Genomic DNA, 22809 nt, shown 5'->3' on the forward strand with positions numbered 1-22809 from the left:
TTCCTAACACCAGCCTACAGCTGTGGGGAACAAGACATGAAGCTAGATGGAACCTTGCCTCTTCCAAGGCATATGTCTGCCAACTATGCAACATGATGCTTAAAGGATGTGCAGCAGTGCAAACGATCTCCATGCAGCAAACAGAATTACTCAGGACCTGCCCAAGGCTTTACAATTATTAGTACTGTACCTTATGCCAACATCCTGCTACTGGCAGTCCGTCTGGTCCCTGCAAAATTGAGAGTACAGATTGAGTTTCCATTGACAGCAACTCAGGTGTCAGGACCCCAAAACCTGAAGCTCAGTCTTCACCGTGAAAGGTTTAGCAACACCATTAATTACCATGCAAAACCCATTTACTTATATGCACACAAATAACTCTGCAGGCAATGTAACCCATGTGTCACCACCCAAAATTGAATACACCCCAGGGTAAGGAAAAAACCAACCTACACTTGCTTTTTCCTTCAAACAGAAAGGAATATGTGAGCAAATACAGAACTTTGGAAGCACAGTAAATTACCTTCATAATCTGCTTTATAAAACAGTGGGTTTTGCAATCAGACATATATGGAAAGCATAATGTGGAAATGTGGTTTTTTTTTGTTAATATGAGCTTTTTAGTTTGGGGGCAGTGATGTAATTTCTTTTCTGGATGATAGCCTTATTGTGTTAAATTCGATCCTGCAGTACTTAGTTCCTTTGAGAAATCTTGCTGAACTGATGGAAATGCCTATGGAAATGGTCATGACTATGACCATTGACTATGGAAACCATTGAAATAAGCGGACTATGCAAAAGCAGTGAAACTATTTATCTTGTTCTGATGGAGACAGAAGAAACACACAGAAATCAAAGCCAGAAGAGCTTACTTACCAGGAGGGAAACACTGAAAAGGAAGGAGCCCCTTAGAAGAGGAATGGACTATGTGTGACCAACTCTTTTTTAGCTGACTTGAGCTGCCTTTTCTGATGCTGGATTTGTTTTAAGGCTCTTGGATCTCTGGTTGCATGAATTTCTGCATGTAGAGCTACAGAGAGCACACGTGCACTGAGCCTGCCCTAGGAGCCACCTCCAAGTTACCCAGGGGTGGAAGCCACAAGGATGCGTGCGCAGCGGAGAGAACTGCCAGTGCAAATACAGGTCAAAACTGCATTTTTACATTTTTTACTGTAAATGTCAGTCATCACATTTTTTGTATTCTGTATTGATTTTATATGTAAAATAGCCTATGCCCAATAAAACAGATGCAGTGAGTAAGGTTACCCTCTCGGTACTTGGAGCGTAACAGGTTGAGTTATTTGCACGTGCTGTCCTATAACATTAGTTAGAGCACACATACACATTTTTCTGCTGATACCAGTTGTAAGTAGTGCAATTTGTACATTTGTCAGAGGTGTCCGGGGTGAAGGGGACAAGGTACAGAGCAATAATTTGACCTAGAAAGGTCCTGACCTGTTAAAGCACATCCTGATGCCAATGGGCACAGGGTTGATTTCTGCCCCGGGCTTCTTCTGCCTCCCTTGCACTCAAAACACCTGTGGCCATCACAGAAGTCCACACGTTTCTACCGTGCTGCACTTGAGTGATTCCAGAATGACATGACAACTTCAAAAGAGCTTTGCAACCCGTGTGTAAGGCTCATGCTCATGCTCCTGGACATCACTGAGAACCCAGCAAGCCTCCACGCTACATTGGGGTGGAAAATGAAGATGACACTCCCAGAGCCAACATGCAACTAACCCTCATGTACATAAGCAGGAAGACATGCAAGTGCTTTACTAAGTATATAGTAGGTTACACATTGGAGAAATCACCTACTGCAGTTTACAATGCCTTCAGTACAGATAGTTTTCTATAAAGTGTTATCTTTATAGTGAAGATGGGAGATACTTGGTAAATAGAACATCTCTGGGGAGTAAATCCAAAGAGTTGAAGTGGGCCTGCTGCTAAGTAACTGGTTTCTTTGACACATATGAAAGCAATTTAACTTCTTGAAAGAGAGACAGCTTACTGTCCTTTTGTTTCTCTGAAGACAACTGCAAATCATTGAATATGCAGCATTTTCCATGGTCAGTAAAATGAAACTAAAACAATGACCTCTTCTAACTCGTTGTGCAGAGCTCTCTTGGGGAGCAGAGCATGAACTTCACTGTGTAACCACTGCCCTTCAACCTGAGGTATGTGCTGACACCATAAATGCCCTTTAATGCTAGAGCAGCAAACCAGATTCCTAGCAGCACAGGCACAAGGAAACCAAACCGGGCTGTAGGTGTTAAGGGAAATCAGAGCTAACTGTTATCATAAAGAGCAAACATCCCCTAATGTGATCTCCCATTGCTTATATTCCTTATCTAATGCAAGTTTAACTAGGAAGAAGGCGGCACAACACATCGTCATCCTTCCATCTTGTTCCAGCCCTGCTGCCTTATGTCCTTCCTCTCCCTGGAGGGATTCACTAGAACAAGGCTTGGCCACAGCAGGAACACACACAAGCCATGCAAGAAGAGGAAAGAGAACATATACTGTACCAAAGGGCAGGGCATGCTCACCCCATCCAGGCCTGGTAAACCTGGCTCCCTTGTGCAGCCTGCAATGCTGCGATCTGCCTGTTTGAAAACATAACTGCTTGTTGAGAGGGAGAAAGGACATGGGAGTTACTCAGACTCCAGGACTTTAACTTCTATTTCTGATGACACAGCAAGTCAGCAGAGGGGTTTTATGGCAGGGAATCCACAGACACATAGAGCTTGTCATCTGGGAAAGATCTTCTATACACAAACCAGAGATTCACATTTGTAACAGCGCAGTGAAAAGGATGAGGGTTAAATCATCCAACATGTTGAGGGAGGAAGGGTGATCCATCAGGAACAGTGAGATTAATTGTAGTTCACGTTCAATCTCAGAGCAAAATAAAGCATAGTGACTGGAGGAGCTTTTTGCTGGGATAACAGAGCTGTACAACAGCTTTGATGGACAAAACTGTGCTGACAGGGTGAGAAAAAGTCACTTTTAGACAAGAAATGGGGTTTTGGAGCCTGTTGGAGCAGGTGCCTGGCACTACGAATTATGTGCCTCTGAACTAAACCCTAACAGCTGCATTTAAGGCCAGGTTGGATGAGGCTTGGAGCAAGCTGCTCCAGTGGAAGGTGTCCCTGCCTGTGGCAGGGGTTGGAACTGGATGAGCTTTAAGGTCCTTTCCAATCCAAACCGTATGATTCTATGATTTAAGTAGTTTCCAATTGATAGAAATCACTCTTTCATCCTGCAGCCTCAAAGCATTTTAGGGAAAGCATCTCCCTGGTTTTAGTCATCGTATGAAAAGCAGTGCTGGAGGAGGTAGATTTTACCAGGTCAAGTAACTTGTTACAAACCAGGACAGTTTTTTTTCTGTGCCCTGTCAAAGGAATGGGAGGTTCTGGAAGCGGGAGATCCACCTTCCTTAGGCTCAAACACACAGGAGTTTCCTGGAAAGCCTCTCTGGCCACACTGCTCGGTGGGTGGTGGACAGGGATGTGCTCAGGAAGGGACAGGTCTGAGCCAGTCTCTTCTCCCATAGGTGCTTTTTGGCATCCTGGGGAGCTCCAGCTCATCATTTGGCAGCACCAAGATCCCAGGAGCTCTGAACCACATCCCCACACAGAGCAGCGAGAGCCAGGCTCACCCCTCGGTTGGTTTGTGGAGACGAAGGGATGGAGCTGACCTTGCTTTCAAATTCCATCCACTGCACTGAGTTATTCCCCGGTTTCCAATGTACTCAGAAGCCAGGCCAGCAGCTTCACCAGGGCACACTATCTCCCAAAGAGCAATACTGAAGCCCATTGTTCCTGACTACAATAAGAAGGTCTTTATACAAAGATTCTTTCTTTTTACTGCTGTGGCTTGCTCCCATCTGGCCAGTGAGGAGCCCTTAGAGCAAGCAGTGAGCTTCCAGCAGTGCAGATAAACCATTAGGAAAAGTGAGAAAACAATAACCATCTGCTCTGATTTACTGCAGAATAAAGAACGAACCGAGCCCTCCCTCCCTTTCCCTGGCTGCAAACCCACATCTCCCTTCCCATCCTGGCAACGCGTGCTTAGGATGAGTGAAATAAAGGACGTACCACGGGGCACGGCTGATCCAGTCCGGGGGGGCCTGGTTCCCCCTTCTGCCCTTTGGCTCCTTTTCTGCCCGGTATTCCTCGCTCACCCTGTTGGCACAGCAGGAAGGAATCAGGAACAGGAGGGGAAACACCTTGGCTTCGAGTCACACAGCACTTGCAGGATCCCACCCCTCACCCAGAGCAGGTATGTTGGTACCAGTGTAACCACACCTGAGCAGCTAAATCACTGTGAACACATGCAGTTAAAGCTGTGTGGAGATATTTTAATAGGTAATTTGATAACAGAATGATTAAATGACTGGTTTCTGCTATCTGACAGTGGGAGCATCAGCTTCCAACGCTGCCCTGTGCTCAGATGAGTTCCTGCCTCTGGCTGGGCATCCCTTTATTTGAGGATCCCTAGAACAAAGCCTTTGACTCTGGTCCATTTTCAAGGTCTATAAACCCAAACTAGCAATTCTTTACAACCTGGAGCTGTCAGGGTGCTCCATTTCCCCACAATGGTTGTGCTGGAGGGGGGCAGGATTGCCGAAAGCATTTTCCAATGGGTGGGAATTAACTGGATGCCCTGCACTACAGTGGGACCATGCAAATACTTGTACACAGAGAAGGCCTTACAGGGATGACAAAACACAGCCAGCCTGGAGAGGGAACCGGCACCCAGGGCAAGAGCATCCTGCCCCATGAGCATCTCTACAGCCAGACCCCACTCACCTTCTCGCCTCTTTCACTTCGCTCTCCTTTCTCTCCTCTGAGACCTGGGAAACCCTGTCACAACCAGTTTTAGGTGGAGAAGGGGAAGAAAAGAGGTTGGTGTGTTTAGTGTGTGAAACTAAACTTCTTCAGCTCAACAGAAGCAATCTCCAGCAACCAACCGTCCTCCCATGGTGAAGAATATATTATCTCCTGGTGACTTGATATGCCAGCAATTTCTAATGAAAGCTGATGCTTTACCATACCCCAGTAACATTACAGCTATTAGAGAGTCTCATTTCACTGAATCCAATACAAGTATTCTCAATTGGAAAGGGAAACCCCCACAGCATCTTTAGCTGAGTGGTTAATGCTGTGCAATGGAATAATCCATCAACTGGCCACAATTAAGCCCTTTCCTACAGACATCATTCCATGGGCACCATGGTTAAGGGACAGCAGTGTATAAAGGGTTAGATACATGCTTCTCTAATAATCTCAAGCAATTTGATGGCCTTTACCCATGTGCTCATGTTTCCACATAGCACAATGAATGTTTTCCATACTCACATCCAATCCTGGCTCCCCCGGCTTTCCCTGCAGTGGTAAAAATACAAGTTAATACATGCTGTATCCAGTTTGGTTTTGCAGCAAGCTTATACCCAGTTGGTGAAATACAATGCTCCTCAACAGCCCTTGAGGCTGAAGGGGGGCCCCTCACCACACATTGGGGTAGTGCTGGTAACCCCAGCTCTGGTGGGACCCACTATGGAAGGAATTGACAGCCCCTCTTTTACGATTGCACTCTTCCTTTCCCACACTGATGGTTACCTTCTCTCCTTTGGTACCGGGTAAACCGATGAGCCCTGGAGCACCTGGGAGACCCTTGGAGAAAAGAGATAACAGCATTGGGATAGCTGCTTTACAGGTTTCTGTTGATGGCCAGACATGAGACACAGGAAAACAACTCACAGCGGGTCCAGCTAGGCCGTGGTCGCCCTTCTCCCCACTGTCACCTTTTTCTCCCTTTGCACCATCCAAGCCCTGCAGAAAGGAATTGGCATCAGCCAAGATGACCTGGCAGCTCTGCCTCCCCATGCATCCACCACCTCTGGCCACATCTCTGGGGTGCTTGTACCCACACTGCTGTTAATGCCTTCCTCTTGACTGCATCATATAAGGAAGCAGTTGTAAATACAGGTTTATGCTGTGGGTTTGGAAGCCCTGACTTGCGTGTGCCAGTGGCTCCCAGGACTGTGCTGGAAGGAGGTTTAGGATCATAAATGTGTTTGGAAGGACAAGTGGCTTGTTTGCTGCAATGCCAAACTGCTCATCAGCATAACCAAGGGATGTGCTGTCACAGAAACATCAGTCCCCAGAGCTGACAGCCCTTTGTGAGCCTGTAAATAATGCACTGGCAGCCGGGGAACAGTGGGTGGCATTTCATTTATTGACTTACTTTAGGCCCCTGGATTCCTGGAGGACCCTGCAGGAAAGACAATGGCGCATTTGAGCTAAAGACAATTTCAGAACCGAGCCCCAAAGGTTGCTTCCCAAACCGTTGCTTGCTCAAATCATGGGCTGACAATGGCCAAATATTTCTTTTCAAGACAGGTGGCAAAAGACTCTGACGTCAAATCAGGGGGAAAGGGAACTGGAAAAGAGCACTCTGTGACAATGAAGCTCTGCAACATGAGCTGTGCTGAATGAAGTGACAGCGAGCTCTGAGGGTGGCATCCTGCCACCATGGCCCTCCAAGCCTGGCACATCCTGGCCTTTCTGCTGCCCTTGACAGCTCCTCAGCCTTTTGGAGCATCGTAGGTACCAAACACCTTAGATCCCTGCACCGAAACTGCTCATCACCTCACCAAACCGCAGCCTCACTCATTGCAGTCGATGCCACAAAACGGAATGACGGGTAAATTTATGGGAATACAGACACTATTGTGGGGGGAACAGGCTTTCCCATCACAATGTTTTTTCTTTTCCCCATTCCAAGGAACAACTTGGGTTATTTGCAAAACGTGCCATAAACACGGATGTACGCTCCTAAATCAGGCGCTTCCAAAGACAGCACGTAATGCTGCAGCTCCTCCCTGGTTTTGATCCCAGATCCACAGCAGCCCACAGTGATTAAAAAGAGCAAGACATCCTCCTCCTTAACTAATCACTTGTGATAACACATCTGCAGTGATGCTCAATTGCACAAGGTGCTTCCCAGAGTCCTACCATAGGGCCAGGTAATCCAGGAGGTCCAGGCTCAGGTATGATCTGCAGAAGGGAATTAAACAGCATGTGAATGGGACACAAGAGATGAGATAGTTTAGGAATGGAAACCTCCCATGGCCCAGCATCATGATTTAGTGCCCTCTGATTTAATAGCTTTAATCCAAAATATCTGCTAATCACAGCTGCTTGTAGTAATAACAAATAAAGGAATCTTAATATGCACATGGATCAAGCTGGCCTCTGGAATGAGAAGTGTGAGCCATGGTACTCAGTGTATCTGGCAGCCACAGAATGGATGCAATGGAAAATGATGCCACTCTGTGCACAGACCAGAGGGAACCAGCCTTTTTTTGGTTAAACCCCCCCCCAAAAGCAGAACAAAATGGGAGCTCTTATGTCACTAAAACCTATCAAACCCCACCAGTCTGGCTTAAAAAGAAAAAGGCATTAATAAGGGAAAAAAGATGCTGAAATGCTATAAAACTGCAAGGAGCCCTGTTTGTTTTCAGAACAAAACACAGTTCCAAAAGCAGCATCCAATATCTCAACCATTAATTCAAAACCTAAAGTATCTTTGCAGTGCCAAGTGTGCAAAGCGTTCTTCCCACACAGATAAACCCCATTTAGACACATCTGGAAGTTCTTGTAGCCAAGTACAAGTTCTTGCAGTTGGGTTTTGCTCCCCTTTGCTATGGGGATGGATGTGGGACTGGCATCTCCAGCCTGCACCCCCCAACCTCCCCTCACCCCACATTGTGGGATAGGCTTTAAGTTGCCCAGATCTTACATGATTGTTCTGCAAACACGGTGACCCAGTGTCCCCTTTGTCTCCTTTGTCTCCTTTTGGTCCTTCTGCTCCCTAAAGGATAGAAATGGAACACTGATGTGGGGCATCCCCCAGGAAGGCAAAAACAGGAGAGAATTTGTCATATCTAAACTCGAGCAAAGCTCATGTTCATCCCCAAGGGGCTTTAAGAAAGCATTTTCTTCTTACTACTGGCTTAGATCCCCTTCTGAATAAGCTGTTATCATCATTAGCAGAGGAAATGCAAAGCTCCTGCATCCTCCAGTGCAGCAGTAACGTATGGATAGGTGACTGCTTCACCCTGAGCACCTGCAGGCATCAATACACAGAAGAACCAAGCAGCAGATGTAGAGGGACAGAGAGGGACGTACCGGTGGACCCACTAAGCCCATTTCTCCTGTCTCTCCTTTCTGTCCTGTGATGCCCACGCTGCCCTGGTCACCCTTGGCTCCTTTGGGACCCTGGAAGTTTACAGAGAACAACTCACTTCAAAGAAAGCCATTTAGAAACCATTTAGAAACAGCCTTTCTGCTGCTTCTCCCCACATTGCAGCACCAGCTCACAAAAACACATTTCCACATTAAAACTTATATATGCCACTTTTGCTGGCGCAGCAGAATTTGGCTGGGCCATAGCAGGGACCGCAGCCGCTTAGGGTTGGGAGGGTTTACAACAGGGTTTGATGTGTTTGATGAACCACTCATAACAGGAGCCCCTTTGGCTTGGCAGATGTGGTCATGAGCAGCATCTGCACGCTCATAGCTGAGCACGGGGCCATAGGCAACGGGTGGGTAACGCAAGGAGATGCAGCTGAACATTACGTGGCAGAGCTTGCTCTTGGCAGGCTGAGATTTGCTTTTCACAGCAGCAGCTCTCACAGACACACCATAAACCCCTTTTAAATGCAGTTCCTGCAAGGTCTCACTTGATCTGGCCATGCCCCACGCACCTTCTCACCATCCAACCCAGGCAGACCCGGCAAGCCCAGCTCTCCCTGCAGAGACACAAAGAAAGGGGAGGCCGTGGTAAATGGAATCAGGGAATCATCTCAGGGAAGCATTTTGGAAGGAAACGAGCTGTTTGCTTGTATCAGCAGTTGTGGGTTTGCCATTGCAGGCTGAGGAGCAGAGGTAAGAATGCTTCATAGAACGGTTTGGCTTGGGAGACACTTGCTCCATGGAGAACCACTGATGACCACATCACTGTGTAGGAAACACTGTGTGCATGGCAGAGATTGGGCTCACCTTTGGACCTGGAGCACCCTGGGGGCCCGGTGGCCCTGGGGGACCTGGCGAACCCTGAAACACAGCAAACAAAATGGGGATGAGCATGATGAATATGGCATATTATCCTTGGATGAGCTGGGAGCATCACTTGGAACTTGTGAATTATCTCAAGCAGCAAACCCTCATGTTGTCGCTCAGCTGGAAACCAAACCAGCAGCATCTCCTCAAGCACCTTTCCCATGGCTACACACTCAAATACTGCGACATTCAATCACAGCAGAAGCCTTTGCAAAGCTCTGCCCATAAGACAGGTCAGTGCACAAAGACTGCAAACAGCAGGAAAATGGGAATGTTAGTGAGGTTCAGTGATGTGCCCTTTGGCAATCTCCACATGCAGAACACGGGAAAGGGGCTGGGCCCAGCACATGAGGTCTCTCCAGATGTTTGATGGAGCCTTTTCAACCACTGCAGTTCACAAACCCCACTCACAAAGCTGCATGCAGACACCTGGCAAACGATAGTTACCATCACTTTGTGTATCCCTGCAGCCTGTTGTGAAGCAATGAGAATGGGTCTCTAACATATCTGCTTTGATTCTATTCAGCTTCTTCCATCGTAATGAAAATAGCAGGGTGCTGCTGGGTCGAGCAGGTTAGGGCTCAGGCATCATTTCCCTTCTTCCTGCATCCCAACCACTGCTTACAAACAAAACCACTCCAGAGGATACAGAGGGAAAACCACAGCTCCACAAGTGCCATGGGAATAACAGCCCAGCACCTGCAGCATTTGAGCTGTAATTTGGCTGCTCACACTCACTGCATCAGTTGCTCATATGTCACAGGCTGTGTCAGGGGTTGCTTTTACCTGTAGAATATTAACTCACATCCCACCATCCTGGTACCCAGCCTGAGTTCCCAGCCTTGAGTTCCACCACTGTTTTTACTGGTACATCCTAAATATCCTCAGCCCCCAGAGGAAATAAACTCCTGTCCTTCCCCATTAACCCACAGGAATCAGCACGGCCTTAGAGCAGGGCTTACCTTAAGAGCATCCAGGATTCGGCCATCATAGTCAATCACTACGGTGTCACCCTGCTCCCCTTTCAGGCCGGGGGGACCCTGCAACCAGGACAAATCCTATTTAGTTTTACAGCATCTGAGGAGCAGGTGGAATGAAAGCAGAGACCTGACCCCCAGGGTTTGGGGATCACCTTAAAACACCATTGATTTAATGCATTCCTAGTCTGACAGATCTAACTGGCATCCAACCAAACCTCAAAAGGGCTTAATTCACTTAATGAAGATTTATACTTGAGCACTGCCAGGGATGGGGCAGCCACAGCCTCTCTGGGCACCCTGTGCCAGCGACTCAGCACCCTCACAAGGAAAAACTACTTTCTGTTGTCTCCCACGGCAGTGTTCAGTACCTACATACAGGTTGCTTTAAATAAGCACCATCTCTGTTTTGTAGCACTGAACCGATCCTGAAGCAATTCAGCCACAGACTACGCAGAAAGAGGTGGTGGGGAACAGCTCAGGCCAAGGCAAATACACAATTCCAAAACCCTGAACATCCATACCCGGGGTCCGATAGAGCCAACTCCTCCCTTCTCACCAGGCTCACCCTGAAAAGCAAAATCACATTTTTGGGTCAAAGAGACCAAGGAAAACAGAGGATATTTATCTTTAAAACACTACAGCTGCATGAGATGCCAAGGTATGTTTTAGATTAGGAAACAGAATGGCATCAACAAAGAGCTGCTTCCAGCAACAAAACCCAGATTTGAATTCAGAGCAATTGTATTCTGCATAAGATAACATTGGTTTGAGCTACTTGACAACAAGAAAACATCTCATTGCAGATGAGATGGAGAAGAGTGGCCTGCTCGGGGCTGAGCATCCTGTATCCTCATAAGGATGATATGTGGTGCTGCTCCTCGGCTCCACTGTTTGCTCTGAGCGTGCCAAGCTCTTCATGCTGAAGCTTCACACGGCTCCACCTTTTCTTTAGGCTGAATTCTGCATGTGTGGCAAGTTTTAGCCAACACATTTAAACCATGTCTGAGGGTGAGTTTAAGGAAAAGGCTGTGCCAGATTCCCTCCCCACATTTGCTGGTCAAATTAAAGCCCTCTTAAAAGTAGAAAATGGTATAAGCAGAAAGATTCTCCATAGGAAAACTCCATTCAGCAAGTACCATAGGGAACAAGCACTGCTAAGGTGGTTTTAGTGAAAACTCAATGGCTAAGGGTCATCTGAGCCCATGTTTCCTCATCATATGCAGTTTCCTGCCCAACAAGTAGCCATGACTGATACGGAAACACATCCAGCTAAATAAGAAGCAGCTGAGGAGGGAATTAACAGCCCACAAATGCTGTCCAGGTCTCATCATCCCCACTTAACATACCAACATCTCCTATTGCATTGCTTGGCAGTAATGAAGGTCAATAGAACAGGATGGCACGTAAGCGTGCTGGGCTTTGAGGCAATGCTTTTATTTACCTTGGGACCTGGCAAGCCATCTGTGCCGTTCTCTCCCTTGGGACCCACACTTCCTTTTTCTCCCTGAAAACAAGACAATTTGGACAACTGCTATAATGGGTAGGATGGAGAACAGATTTATTCAGGTTACAATTGTCTTGCTTTATCTTTACTTTTACATACACGAGTGAGCAAAGCTCTCCTTTTAGCCTGACAGACATCACATTGCCTAAGTGCAAAAGGGGAGGTTTTGAGATATACATGAAGCTTTCAGCCTTAAATGCTATAGGTGGGATGTTCAGCCATAAAGTTAGCCCCAAAACCACAACCCACTGCACACACATCCCAAACCCCATCTCCAGGCCAGCCCCAGCAACACTCCTCCATTTACTTCTGCAAGAGGAGCCTCTAAAGAGCAGTTCTCTGCCATAGCCAACAAGTTGCATTTACAAACTTCTACAGTGGCAGAGGGTGTGTTATGCTTCTCTTTCTCACTTTCTTTGTTCTCTTCTCATGTCACACAAGGGGTTGGGATTAAGAGGAACGTGCTCCTCAACCTGCTCCAATTGTGGTACTGTGCCAAGAAAACACATAGCAAAAGATGCTGCCAAGCACATACATTAGATAGGTGCAGCACAGAACGTACCTTAGGGCCCATAAGTCCTGGCTCCCCAGGGATCCCATCATCACCCTGGTGAAACAAAAAGTGAAGCACAAAGAGCTTGTACACACTCGCCATAGGATCCAGCATCATTTGACCCCTCTCAGTGTTGCATGGACCCCAGACCCACTCAGGTTTGCAGGAGAAAGCTACAGGGAGGAGCTCAGGACGCTCCAAGTGTGGTCCCCTGCTCCCACCCAGCTCTGCCTCCCCTGCTTCCATGGAGATGGATGGGACCTCCCAGAATTTCCTTACAGCAGGCCCTGGGGAAGGTGTAATCCCTTTTTCAATAGAGATTGGATATTTAATCTATTTAGGCTTTTTTTTTGGTCCCAAAGACCTCTTGCAAGCTGCCATCCATCCTCATGGCCTTCATCAGCATGCCCATCTGCAGGTTTCCTTGTTCCTCTCATCAATGCTTCATTGTTCTCTTGGAGTAAAACCCCTCTATAGGTGCTGAAGAGGTTAATTCTACTGGCCAGTTATGAGTTTTTTTAGGCCAAATTCTAGCCTGGAAATCACCCATGGCCACGTCTGCTTTGGGGCAAAGCAGTAAAAGGGAAAGGCTGGGCCCTGTCAGCACTTTGCTTCAGTTAAAGGCAGTGATTTATCCATTGCTTGATGGCACCACCAGAAGAAAACGTGGAGAACTGGGGCATGGAAACCTCCTGCAGTCTTCAACACCCAACCCAAGCAGTGTGACTGTCCTTAAGAGAGTGGCAATCCTCATAAGACTGAGGTGCAGGAACCTCAAACCCATCCAGGGAGCCCTGGGCAGAAAACAGGCCCCAGGCGCTTCTTGGTTCAGCTTGAGTTACTGGAGAGAAAGGGCTCAAGACCTACTGCTTTGTTTGGCATTTGTTGCTTCATTCTTTGTCTATTGAGCAGATGGGATTGCAGCTTCTGGCTGGCTTGGGGTAATGAAAACCAAGCTACAGGCACAGCCATGCCCATGGTTGCTTGGGAGTGAAACCTCAAGGAACACAAGAAAAGGCTTGGTATGGACAGCTGCAACCATGGATCCATTGGTCTCTGGCAGCGGTTTCCTTAGTTGAGCACAGAGCAGAGCAAAAAGAAGTAACAATTATATGTATATATGTATAAATAAATCCCTATTTTACCTTTTTCCCTTGGACACCAGGCTCACCCTTCACCAGCGACACGCACAGAGGAGACAAGTTTAGGGACATAACAGAAAATGAGCCCAAATTGTACAGACAGTCAAAATCAATTGTAACATTAAAATACTTGGTTTGTGCTGATCATCTTGATCCCCCTCAAAACGCAACAAAACACATTCCCACAGCACCCAGCTTCCAGCCCCCCCACCTCCCTCCAACTCAAGGCTTTAGCACAGGCAGTGGTTGTGACATTGAGTAGGTGACACATTAAGGCACTGGCAGCTCCAAGGCAATGGCTAATGCAATGCCTTGGAAGTTTTTGTATCTCATACGTACTGATGAGTATGTTCAATATTGCAGGAATTCCTGTTAAAATCAGGCACTTGAGAAATTACTCATTACCCACCTTTGGTCCTGGAGGTCCCCTGGCACCCTGTGGAAAAGAACAGCAGTTTTTTGACAACAGAGGATGCAGGACAAAAACATTCCCAACAGATGCTGACTTCTCATCTTCCTTTACAAATCCAGCCATAAGTTCTCTGTCCTCCCAATAAATAACATATATTCTTTGTGTCTTGTGTAGTTTACGTCTAATGAACACCTCTTTATCCAACCTAGACTGTAGTGGAGTTACAATGCCAAGATGCTGCAGAGGTGTAGAAGTGGGGATACAGGAGCAGCACATCACTCCAGAGGAACCAAGGGGACTAAGACTGGCCTCTCTTCTCCCCACAGCACAGGTACCCTTGGGCAAGCATCCTTTTTAGTGCACCTACAATTTCCCATGGGGTTTCTTTGTCCTCCATAAGCAATGACACAAACCCACTTGCTGCAGTGAGCTGAAGAGGGATGTAAAGTGAGGGGGACAAGGGACATGCACACATGGATGCTCCTGTGCAATACTAACCACAAGGCCTTCCTCTCCTGGCTCGCCTTTGAGACCCTGCAAAATAGAAAGGCTGACATTGAAGCTATTGCCCCAGTTCTCCAGAATGCTCATCCACAATTGGAATGTTCAGCAACCTTATGTTTCATCCTATTTGCTTTTATTAAATTCATTGCTAGTGATCTGGAGACTTGCAACAGGTCATCCAATGGCTACAGATTAGGGAAAGAGATCTCTAGGCTCTCCCAGTTACAATCAGCACCTGCAACTATGTGCTTCAGGTCCAGCTCTTTGCTCCAAAACCAAGGATGGAATGATGGAATACCACCTCCTGCTCCCTTGGCCCCATGCCCCAAGGCTTTGCAGTATGAGCAGCATGGCTCTGACTGGGGACCCAGTGGTTGGGGGGCATCACTGGGATAGGGGACACCCTTCACCCTCTTCTTCCTCACTGGGGCGGTCAATTGCCTGGCATGCATTCACTGTGCATCTCCCATCCTTACAGGGGGGCCTGCAGATCCTCTTGGACCATCTTTTCCCGTGTCACCAGGAGGCCCCCGGGCCCCTGGGGGTCCTGGTGGACCAGGGGGACCAGTGGCTCCATCTCGACCTTGATCACCCTGGAAGAAGTTCACACAGACATGGTGAGGTGAAGCAGTGCTGGTGGCAACACATGCACTGCATCCCTGGGCCATCAGCACCCTAACCAACACTGTCATGGTGTTACGGCTCCCAATTGGGAAGGCTGGAAGTGAGCTCATGGCCAATTCGCACCCTTTGGGTCTGGCTTCTTAACCAGGATTTTGCTCAATGCCTTCCAATGAGGTTTTAGCTCATGAAGTGCTTGCCCAGTGACTGTCTGCATGGAAACTACTAGAAATAACCAGACTCAACAACATGCTGGCATGGGGCATGCACACACTCCCATGGCTCAGGGCATCACACCAGAACACCCACAAAAACAAGGAGCACTCCAGTTGCATCCTTTAAATACACCCAAGGTCATTTATGAATACGCAGCGTAGGTCACACTCCACATTGCCTGGATGCGAAGGAAACAGCAGCGCGTGTATCTGTGTGTGATTGTGAAGGTTTAGTGGGTCTGGAGGGGTGCTCCCCATGGGGTTCCACCACCCAGTTATCAGCTCCCAACCCACCCAGAGCTCTGGCTGGTCACATCCATGCAGATGCACAATGGAAAGCCTCATGGAAAGGCCACCTCATAAATCTTCTAGCAACATCTGGAAGAGTCACCGCAGAGGCAGTAAGAGGACTGGGTTCAATATGTGGTCTGCCCTCAAACCGGGGACAAGTGTGGGACTTTTCACAAGTCCTTAAGTGACTCAGCAGCACAGATCCCACTGCTTTTCAACAGGATCCATGCTCCTAAATCACTTGCTTAGTGGGGAAAAAAAAGCCCATTGCAAATGCGGAACACTGCATCCAATTATGTCAAGAGTCACTGAATTTTGCCTGCTTGTAATGTCACATTTAGAGTATGGAGATTTGGAGAACTCTAGTTTTAAGGCATTTTGTTTTACCAGCACTGTTCACATCAACACCTATAGCACACTGCTGCTTGATTCCCAGTTTGCAAAGGACCAATACATCACTCTCATGTCTCTCTGCTTCGACAAAATTCCCCTTCAATTCCAATGGGGTTTCACTCGGGCACACTCCCAACAAGCGCTTCTGAACATTGCCGTAACAATAGTGCATTATCAGCCAGAAAGGAGCGACAAAAGCAACTCAAAGAATCACAGCAAACCAGCAGAGCACGTGGGACAGGTCTACCTTGAGCACTCGCCGGTTAACAAGCTGATCATTAGCCAGAAATCCATGATTGCGGTGAGGAAACACCATCTAGCCGGGTAAAGTGGGAGGCAGAGGAGGAGGGAGCAAGAATTTAAGGTGAAAGCACAGCAGAAAAGTGAGTTTTAAAGGCTGTAACAATAACATCACATTTTTTTCTCTGATAATTAGTCGCTGCATGAGGAAAAATAATGTAGGTAGCCAAGAGTGGTTGTTTTAATGTTCTGGATGCGCTGGAGCTTGGTAGTAAACAGAGGGAAACAAGTATCTTTTCTTTAGTTTACTGCACAATAGGACATTCAAAGCAGCTGGGAAACAGAGGATTCCCCTACTGCAGGGCTTTCTGCAGAATAAAGAGCATTATTCCAGTAGACCCCATAGGGATATATCCCAGCATTCCTCCCAAGACCAAATACTATCTTTTTTTCAGAGGCTAAAATGAATACTAATGCATTCCCCAGCCTGTAAAATGCAGATAAATCTCTCAGACTTATATGATGCCAAAACAATGTATTCAGATCATGTCAGTAGTCATTGCTATTGTCTTTTAGCCTTTCCACTTATCTATCCAGGGAGGAGAGACATTTCCATTCTCAGGACACTGCTTGCATCTCCCTTTCCCCCCATCCATCCCTGCACACATCCACAGGAGGACCAAAGGGATGGTGCAAAGCCACAGGCAGCTCTGTGGGAACACAGCGCACATCCCCTGTGGAGCTTTTGGAAGGTTTCTAAAGGAGCAAACCTCTTATTCATTCATCCAGGGACCTTTTAAACAGATACCCCTAAACCTGAGGTTTGGGTCAATATTGCACAGGCAAACCCACCTCCTGCCCATCTCCCAGGACAAGCTCAGTAGCAGGTGTGCATAGGTCCATCGAGCATGAATGTTCTAACACACTCATCTCAGAAAGGGAGGGGAAAGGCAGTTGCATGTTAAAAACTGATGAGCCCTGGCAAATAAACCCCTCCCAGTGATTTCTTTCAAGCCATTCTGGGGAGGAACAATGCTGAAATGCTCAGTTTTAAAAGCCCAAGTTGATGGCACGCTGAAATGAATGGAGACACAGAGTCCTGGTGCTTGGCCAGATCTTCCAGATACTACAGAAACCAAAAAGGCTCTACTGGGAGCAGAGGGTTTTGTGGTAGACTCAAAGGACTGAGTTTTATGGCTTCTTATGTGCACAAAGATACACAAGAGCATTAAGTGGGATTTGCAGAAAAGACCAAGAAGACAGACATGAGCTGAAGCCTGTTTCTTACCCCTCAGATTGCTGAACACCAACCAAGTAAACACTTTCCAAGCTCAGGGAGCGAGGCTGGTTTATAAACCAGTCCTTTTCATTGGCATAGCAATGTATTTGATTTCAAGAGAGGAGTACAACCACAAGTGTCAGGGTACAGCCCCAGCCCTGGCAGTATCCCGCTTCAACTCCCTCTTTCCAACTTAGAGCAGAGGGAATCTGTTCTTGGTGCCTCCTTTTAAATACACTCATATGCACTTTGTCAGTGTCTGGTTGTGTTTATTCCCCATCCTGCTGAAGTGAGGATGCTCAATAGCCCTGCTGATGCCATTTGCAAGAACTAGCTCTCAGTGCCTAAGACAACCCAATGTGAACTCTTCATTCAGCTCTCCAAAAGCACCCTTCAACAAGTGCCACCAGGCCCACTCACCACGTGCAATGGTCTCTTTTATGCCCATGCTGGTAGCAGGTCTTTATTAGAGACAGAAAGAGAAGCAGGGCAGACATGAGCATGTTCAGTAGCTAGTCACTGATAGCCTTCATCTCACTTCCACAGCGAGAAATCTGCCTTGGGCATCGTTCCCTTTTAATCTATCATTCCAAATGGTAATATTTTTGTGCTCCCTGACACACATTATCCCCACTCTACTGCCCATAGACACACATTTATGAGGGAGAGAGCACTGGATGTATCCCTGGTTATTTATCCTCCCATTGATGCGATGACTTGCTGCAACACATCTTTCAAAATCAGCTGAACAAAGCCAGTACTGAAACTTGAGGAAGAAGATAGATTACATTAAGAAATAAACCCCAATCTGTGCCAGATGGTATTAAGAAGTTTTGTGTCCAATCCACAGCCCTGTCTGCAGACATAAAGGATGCTATTTTCAAGGCCAGGCAACAGTTTTCACACCTACTTGTGCATGGCCCAGCCGGGCTTGTGTCTTTCCCTTTCTTCCCAAATTGTGAGCTTTTGTACTGCTCTTGTGCAAAATGACATAAAGAAACCTAAAAGCAATAAAGATCAGGAGGAAAACAAACCCATATATTTGTATTGATAGGTTAACACATAGGACAAGTGTTACCTTGGGAGCTGGCACTTGCCCCTGTGTGTCCAGATGGAACCTGTGCCCTGAGCATCTCCTCCATCAGGAGGTGGGTTCCCACATCATCCAGCAGCACAGAGCACAGCAGCCTTGAGCAGCATCTCCTTTGGCATCACCCCAGAGTCATCCACAGCCCCAGCCAGGGAGCGACAGCTCACACTCCTGTGCTGCTGAATCGCCTCTTAAAGCCTTTTCTGAGTATGGGGTGGGCACTTGGGCAAGGTGGGGACCTTACACCAAGCCCCTCCTTAGCCATGCAGGGAATAAATCTATCGAGTTTTAGGGGCTCTCAGAGCCCAAGGGTGATGTTTCCCATTGTACCCAAGGCTGTTGGGAGCTGCTTCAGAAATGACACCAACTTCAAACACTGACTTAGGAGCCCTTAGGGGAGAAAAGGACTCGAAGGCATCTCTGCCCATGTTAACCCCTGAGGTCCTGGCTGTGCTTCCAGCAAACGCATCGGAACCTTCCAACCGACCCTTGGGTGCCAGCCCCAAATCTGGGCTCTCCATGGGTACCATAGACCAGCATTTCAGCACATCCCCAACAGGAACCCGTAACTCATCTCCATTACTGTGACAGAGCCCACCTTGGAAATACCATGTACCTCATAGTGAGCCTTCTGTTTCATCCCCAGCATGGGAGACTTTGTGCCACTGCTGCCATCACCAGCACCACAGCGGGACCATGCAATAGCCACGTTTCTATTGCGCCCCATGGGGACCTATCCTGATACACTGCAGTAAATCTCAACTTCATGTAGCCCCAAGAGAGCCCTTTCCACAAAACTCCATTTATTTCCATATGTTATAGCCAAAACAGTTTTCCCTCATCATATAGTTACTTTAAACCTTTTATTTTCCAAGGCAACCTCTGGGGTGCCACCATACTTCCAGGTGGGTAACTCAGCAAGAGAAAAGGAGCTTTCCATCCTACACAACACCATGCCAGGCCTTTCCTTGGGGCACCAGGTCTTACCACCACATACTGGCGCTCTAACACCAACAAATGAGGAGCACAGATTCAAGAGAAACATGGGGCTTGTCTCTGACACTGGAAGGGGTAATTGGGGATATAGGAAAGTCCAGTAAAAGCAAAAACCTTCATGAAGCACCCAAAGGTCTTCACCTCTTGTTTTGCCCATGGTCAAAAATAGGAAAAACACCAGAAAAAGCTCCAATGGCAAAATTAGATGTTTCGAGAGCTCTCACCCTACCTCATTTTGCAGAGACACAGCTGCACAAAGCCTTGTTTTGTGCAGTGACCAAACCCAACCAGATCTTGGTACAAGTCAATGTGCTGTGTTACTACTTACCCTCGGGCCGATGTCCCCTGCTTCACCCTGTGCATCAGGAAAACAGCAAGGGTCAGCTATTAGAGTTCAGATTGCAACCACAAAGGACCAAGCACAGGGTCAGCTGGATGCAGGAAGAGCACAGAAAGGAAGTGGCAAGAGTCCTATTGCTTAATGTATTCAAAACCAGGGAGGAGAAGGGCTTGAGACAACACAATAGGAATGGTTCTGCCCTGGCAGGCGATGAAACAGATAATAAATCAGAAATAGCAGATTGTTTCCAACTCTAAGGCTCCCCTAGCAACTGCTTATGTCCTACACATGCGAGGATTAGCTTCACTTTCAGTACAGTAATGACTTTCTTCGGCTGCTCTCATTTCACGGGAGGATGACATGCAAGCACAGAGTGATGGAGCCCGCAGCCTTGCTCCTGGAGGAAGGCAAGAAGAGAGCTGTTTGCCACTCTCCTAACCCTGAAGGGGATACCAGGAGCCCTACAGCATGGATGAGCTTTAAGGAGATATTTATTCCTCCTACAGTTTTGCCATTCTTTCTGCCCTCCCCTTCCTGGGGTTTTTCCAAGAGCAACCCAAGAACCCACTGTGGTGGCTCCACATCCCAACAGAACCCAGTGATAATGTCATGCTGGTTTATTGGGGTAACCTGAACTAAAGGAATTAGAGCAGGAGGAGGATACAGCGCTGCCTCCCCAAAAGCCACACGTTAATGCAGTCTTTACCTTTTCCCCTTTTGGTCCTGGAGGTCCCTGGAAATGCATGAGAAGGATGCAGGTTAAGCAATGGCAGAATGACCAATGCACATAGCATCACTGCACTTACCAATTCACAAACCCGAGCCATGTTCATTATCATTAGGTTATACACGTTATGATTTTAAGCTATACGCTGCTTCACATGAGTACCACACCACCAAAAAGCACCAATGAGATCCTGCCTGCTCTTGCCAGGGGACTGGAGAAGGACCGGGGCAGGGCAGGCAGCGTGACAGCCGCTCACAAACACATGACCCTAAATAGATGCAAGAGGTTTCTTGAAGTATTAAATCACTTCTAGAAAAACACATGCTCAGCATATCATTACAACGATTATACATCTGTTTGAAATAAACAAGGAGGATGGGCTGCTTTCTTTGGCCTGTTTGTTGAAGACATAAGTCATCTTCCCCCTAAGCAGCTTTCTGTAAGGCAGGCAGGCAGAGACACGCTGCAGCCCCTAAGAGAAGCCACAGAGCAATGCTTTGATGTGCCTGCTCTGCATCCTCCTTCCAGCACACAAAAACACTGAATCTTGGGGGTGAGCCCGATTCATGGTGTTTGCTAAAGCTGGACCTGGTGGGATGCAGTGGGGGAAAGTCAGCAGAGAGGCCGGTAGTGGCAGCATCCGCAACCCTGTGCAGCATCCCTCCTGCTGTTCGTTTGGCTGCTGGCCCCTTACTGTCATGGAAGAGATCACAAACAGTCTCGTTTGAGTTTGCTTGCTTGATGAGATGTTCCCTGCCTCTCAGAGTCCCAGTGAGCACACACAACTCACAGCAGTCCACATCTATGTGCCTGCCATAGGGCAGTGGGCACAGGAGCCTGCTGCTGCTGCTAGGGTTTGTGCTGCTCTCCCATCATGGGGCTTTGCTAATTCAAAGCCTGAGCACAGCAGTCTGAGCTGACCTTTTTGCTTTTCTAATGCTTTGTTTCTAGGGTTCTTCTCACTCACTCTTGTCACATTCAGAGGTAGGACATAAAACCACCACAGCAATGTACGGCTACAGCAAAATGCTCAGGAACTGTCTAGAAATGAGCACCTGCAGTAACTTTTTGATGGCAAAGACTGAATGACCCCTGCCCCTTTGAAAATCACAGCTGGTTTAGGACCAGAGTTTGAAAAGATTTCATATGGTGCCCTCTACTGAATGTGGTGGCACAGAGTGGGATTTTGGCACAAAACAGGGATGTGACCTCGTATAGCAGCCATCCTCGGAGCTCACTGGGGTAAAGCTGGCCTAAAACCAGCAAAGTCTGTGTTTCTGTAAAATAAGTCAGAAAAAAGAGTGGGCAACCCGAGTAACTGAAGGGATTCCAAGCAAAAATGAAGTCAAGAAAACAGCTCATAAAGCAAAGTCCAGGCTGATCCACAAAGTATTGGATGGATGCTGAGCACTCCCAAGCAGTTCCCACCTGGGCTTCTCTGGGTGGAAATGGACCCAACTTGGGAACAATTACCTTTATGATAGCCCTTTTCAGTGCCAAAGCATGCAACCACAATCACCTCCTGCTTCTTCCAAGGTGCTACTGGAGTTGATTTCCCCCATTTGGCCTGCTGCTAAGTCTCCTCTATCCAAGATGAGCTGACAGGTAAAGCAAAGCTCACCTCGAGTTGTGCCAGCCCTGGCTCACGATATAAACTTGCATGTGTTACAGACCATAGGATAATCTCCCTAAACACAATCTTGCCTCCTAACCAGTTACATATGTAGTAATGAACAAGCAATAGTTGAGATTCTGCCTATGTATTGCACAGCAGTGTGAATAAAGACATGTTACATTTGGCACTCAGTGCTACTTACTGGTTTTCCATCCAAACCAAGAGGCCCCTGGAAAAAGAAGCAAAAGACAGTGTTATTAAAAACCAGAAACAGTTAAAACCCCCACCATATTACAGACATAGCAATCAGTCATGCTCTGAAAGAGGCTCTACTTGCTTTAGCACTATCTTTGGCTAAGTTGTTACCTAATCCTTCATCCATGCAATCCAGCAGGAAGGTTTCACAGAAGTACAGTAAGAGGCATCAATTTGCAGAGGTTGAAGGAGCGTGAAAGGAAGCGACAGGATTAGTGACAGGAACAAGGTGACACTGCTCTGGCAATGAAATATGCCTGATTTGGTTAAACTGAGCAGATCCTGGGACTGACTCACATCAACCTCGCACCTGAACTATTTGTTTTTTGCTAAAGGACCTGCCAAAACATTACTGTTTTGCCCAAGATATACGGATCAGCCATAAAGGTAAATCTCATTGATGGGTGTCTTCCTGCAGAGGAAGGAAAGGTGCATCTGCCCCTTGGGATGATACCCATGTGCTTGGCTCACCTGTAGATTTACAAAGCTGAAAGCACACTTGTGTCTGCAGGACCAAG

The 22809-nt window shown here is 47.3% G+C and overlaps 1 protein-coding gene across 1 annotated transcript in view; it reads right to left on the reverse strand.

The window, feature by feature from the left end:
• The window catches only part of COL23A1 (collagen type XXIII alpha 1 chain), a 181767-nt gene that overhangs the window by 9273 nt on the left and 149685 nt on the right, over positions 1 to 22809 (reverse strand). The window contains exons 6-27 of the mRNA XM_031047443.2: positions 22239 to 22265; positions 20401 to 20427; positions 19683 to 19709; positions 14224 to 14259; positions 13723 to 13749; positions 13317 to 13343; positions 12181 to 12225; positions 11556 to 11618; positions 10636 to 10680; positions 10097 to 10174; positions 9075 to 9128; positions 8780 to 8824; positions 8202 to 8291; positions 7813 to 7884; positions 7026 to 7067; positions 6256 to 6282; positions 5769 to 5840; positions 5628 to 5681; positions 5367 to 5393; positions 4818 to 4871; positions 4104 to 4190; positions 191 to 229 (exon numbers count right to left, since the gene is read on the reverse strand). Of these exons, the coding sequence (XP_030903303.2) occupies positions 191 to 229; positions 4104 to 4190; positions 4818 to 4871; positions 5367 to 5393; positions 5628 to 5681; positions 5769 to 5840; positions 6256 to 6282; positions 7026 to 7067; positions 7813 to 7884; positions 8202 to 8291; positions 8780 to 8824; positions 9075 to 9128; positions 10097 to 10174; positions 10636 to 10680; positions 11556 to 11618; positions 12181 to 12225; positions 13317 to 13343; positions 13723 to 13749; positions 14224 to 14259; positions 19683 to 19709; positions 20401 to 20427; positions 22239 to 22265 (1065 nt within the window). The remainder of the gene's footprint in view (positions 1 to 190; positions 230 to 4103; positions 4191 to 4817; positions 4872 to 5366; positions 5394 to 5627; positions 5682 to 5768; positions 5841 to 6255; positions 6283 to 7025; positions 7068 to 7812; positions 7885 to 8201; positions 8292 to 8779; positions 8825 to 9074; positions 9129 to 10096; positions 10175 to 10635; positions 10681 to 11555; positions 11619 to 12180; positions 12226 to 13316; positions 13344 to 13722; positions 13750 to 14223; positions 14260 to 19682; positions 19710 to 20400; positions 20428 to 22238; positions 22266 to 22809) is intronic.

Source organism: Melopsittacus undulatus, chromosome 10 (genome assembly GCF_012275295.1).
Source record: "Melopsittacus undulatus isolate bMelUnd1 chromosome 10, bMelUnd1.mat.Z, whole genome shotgun sequence".
Classification (NCBI taxonomy): Eukaryota; Metazoa; Chordata; class Aves; order Psittaciformes; family Psittaculidae; genus Melopsittacus; species Melopsittacus undulatus.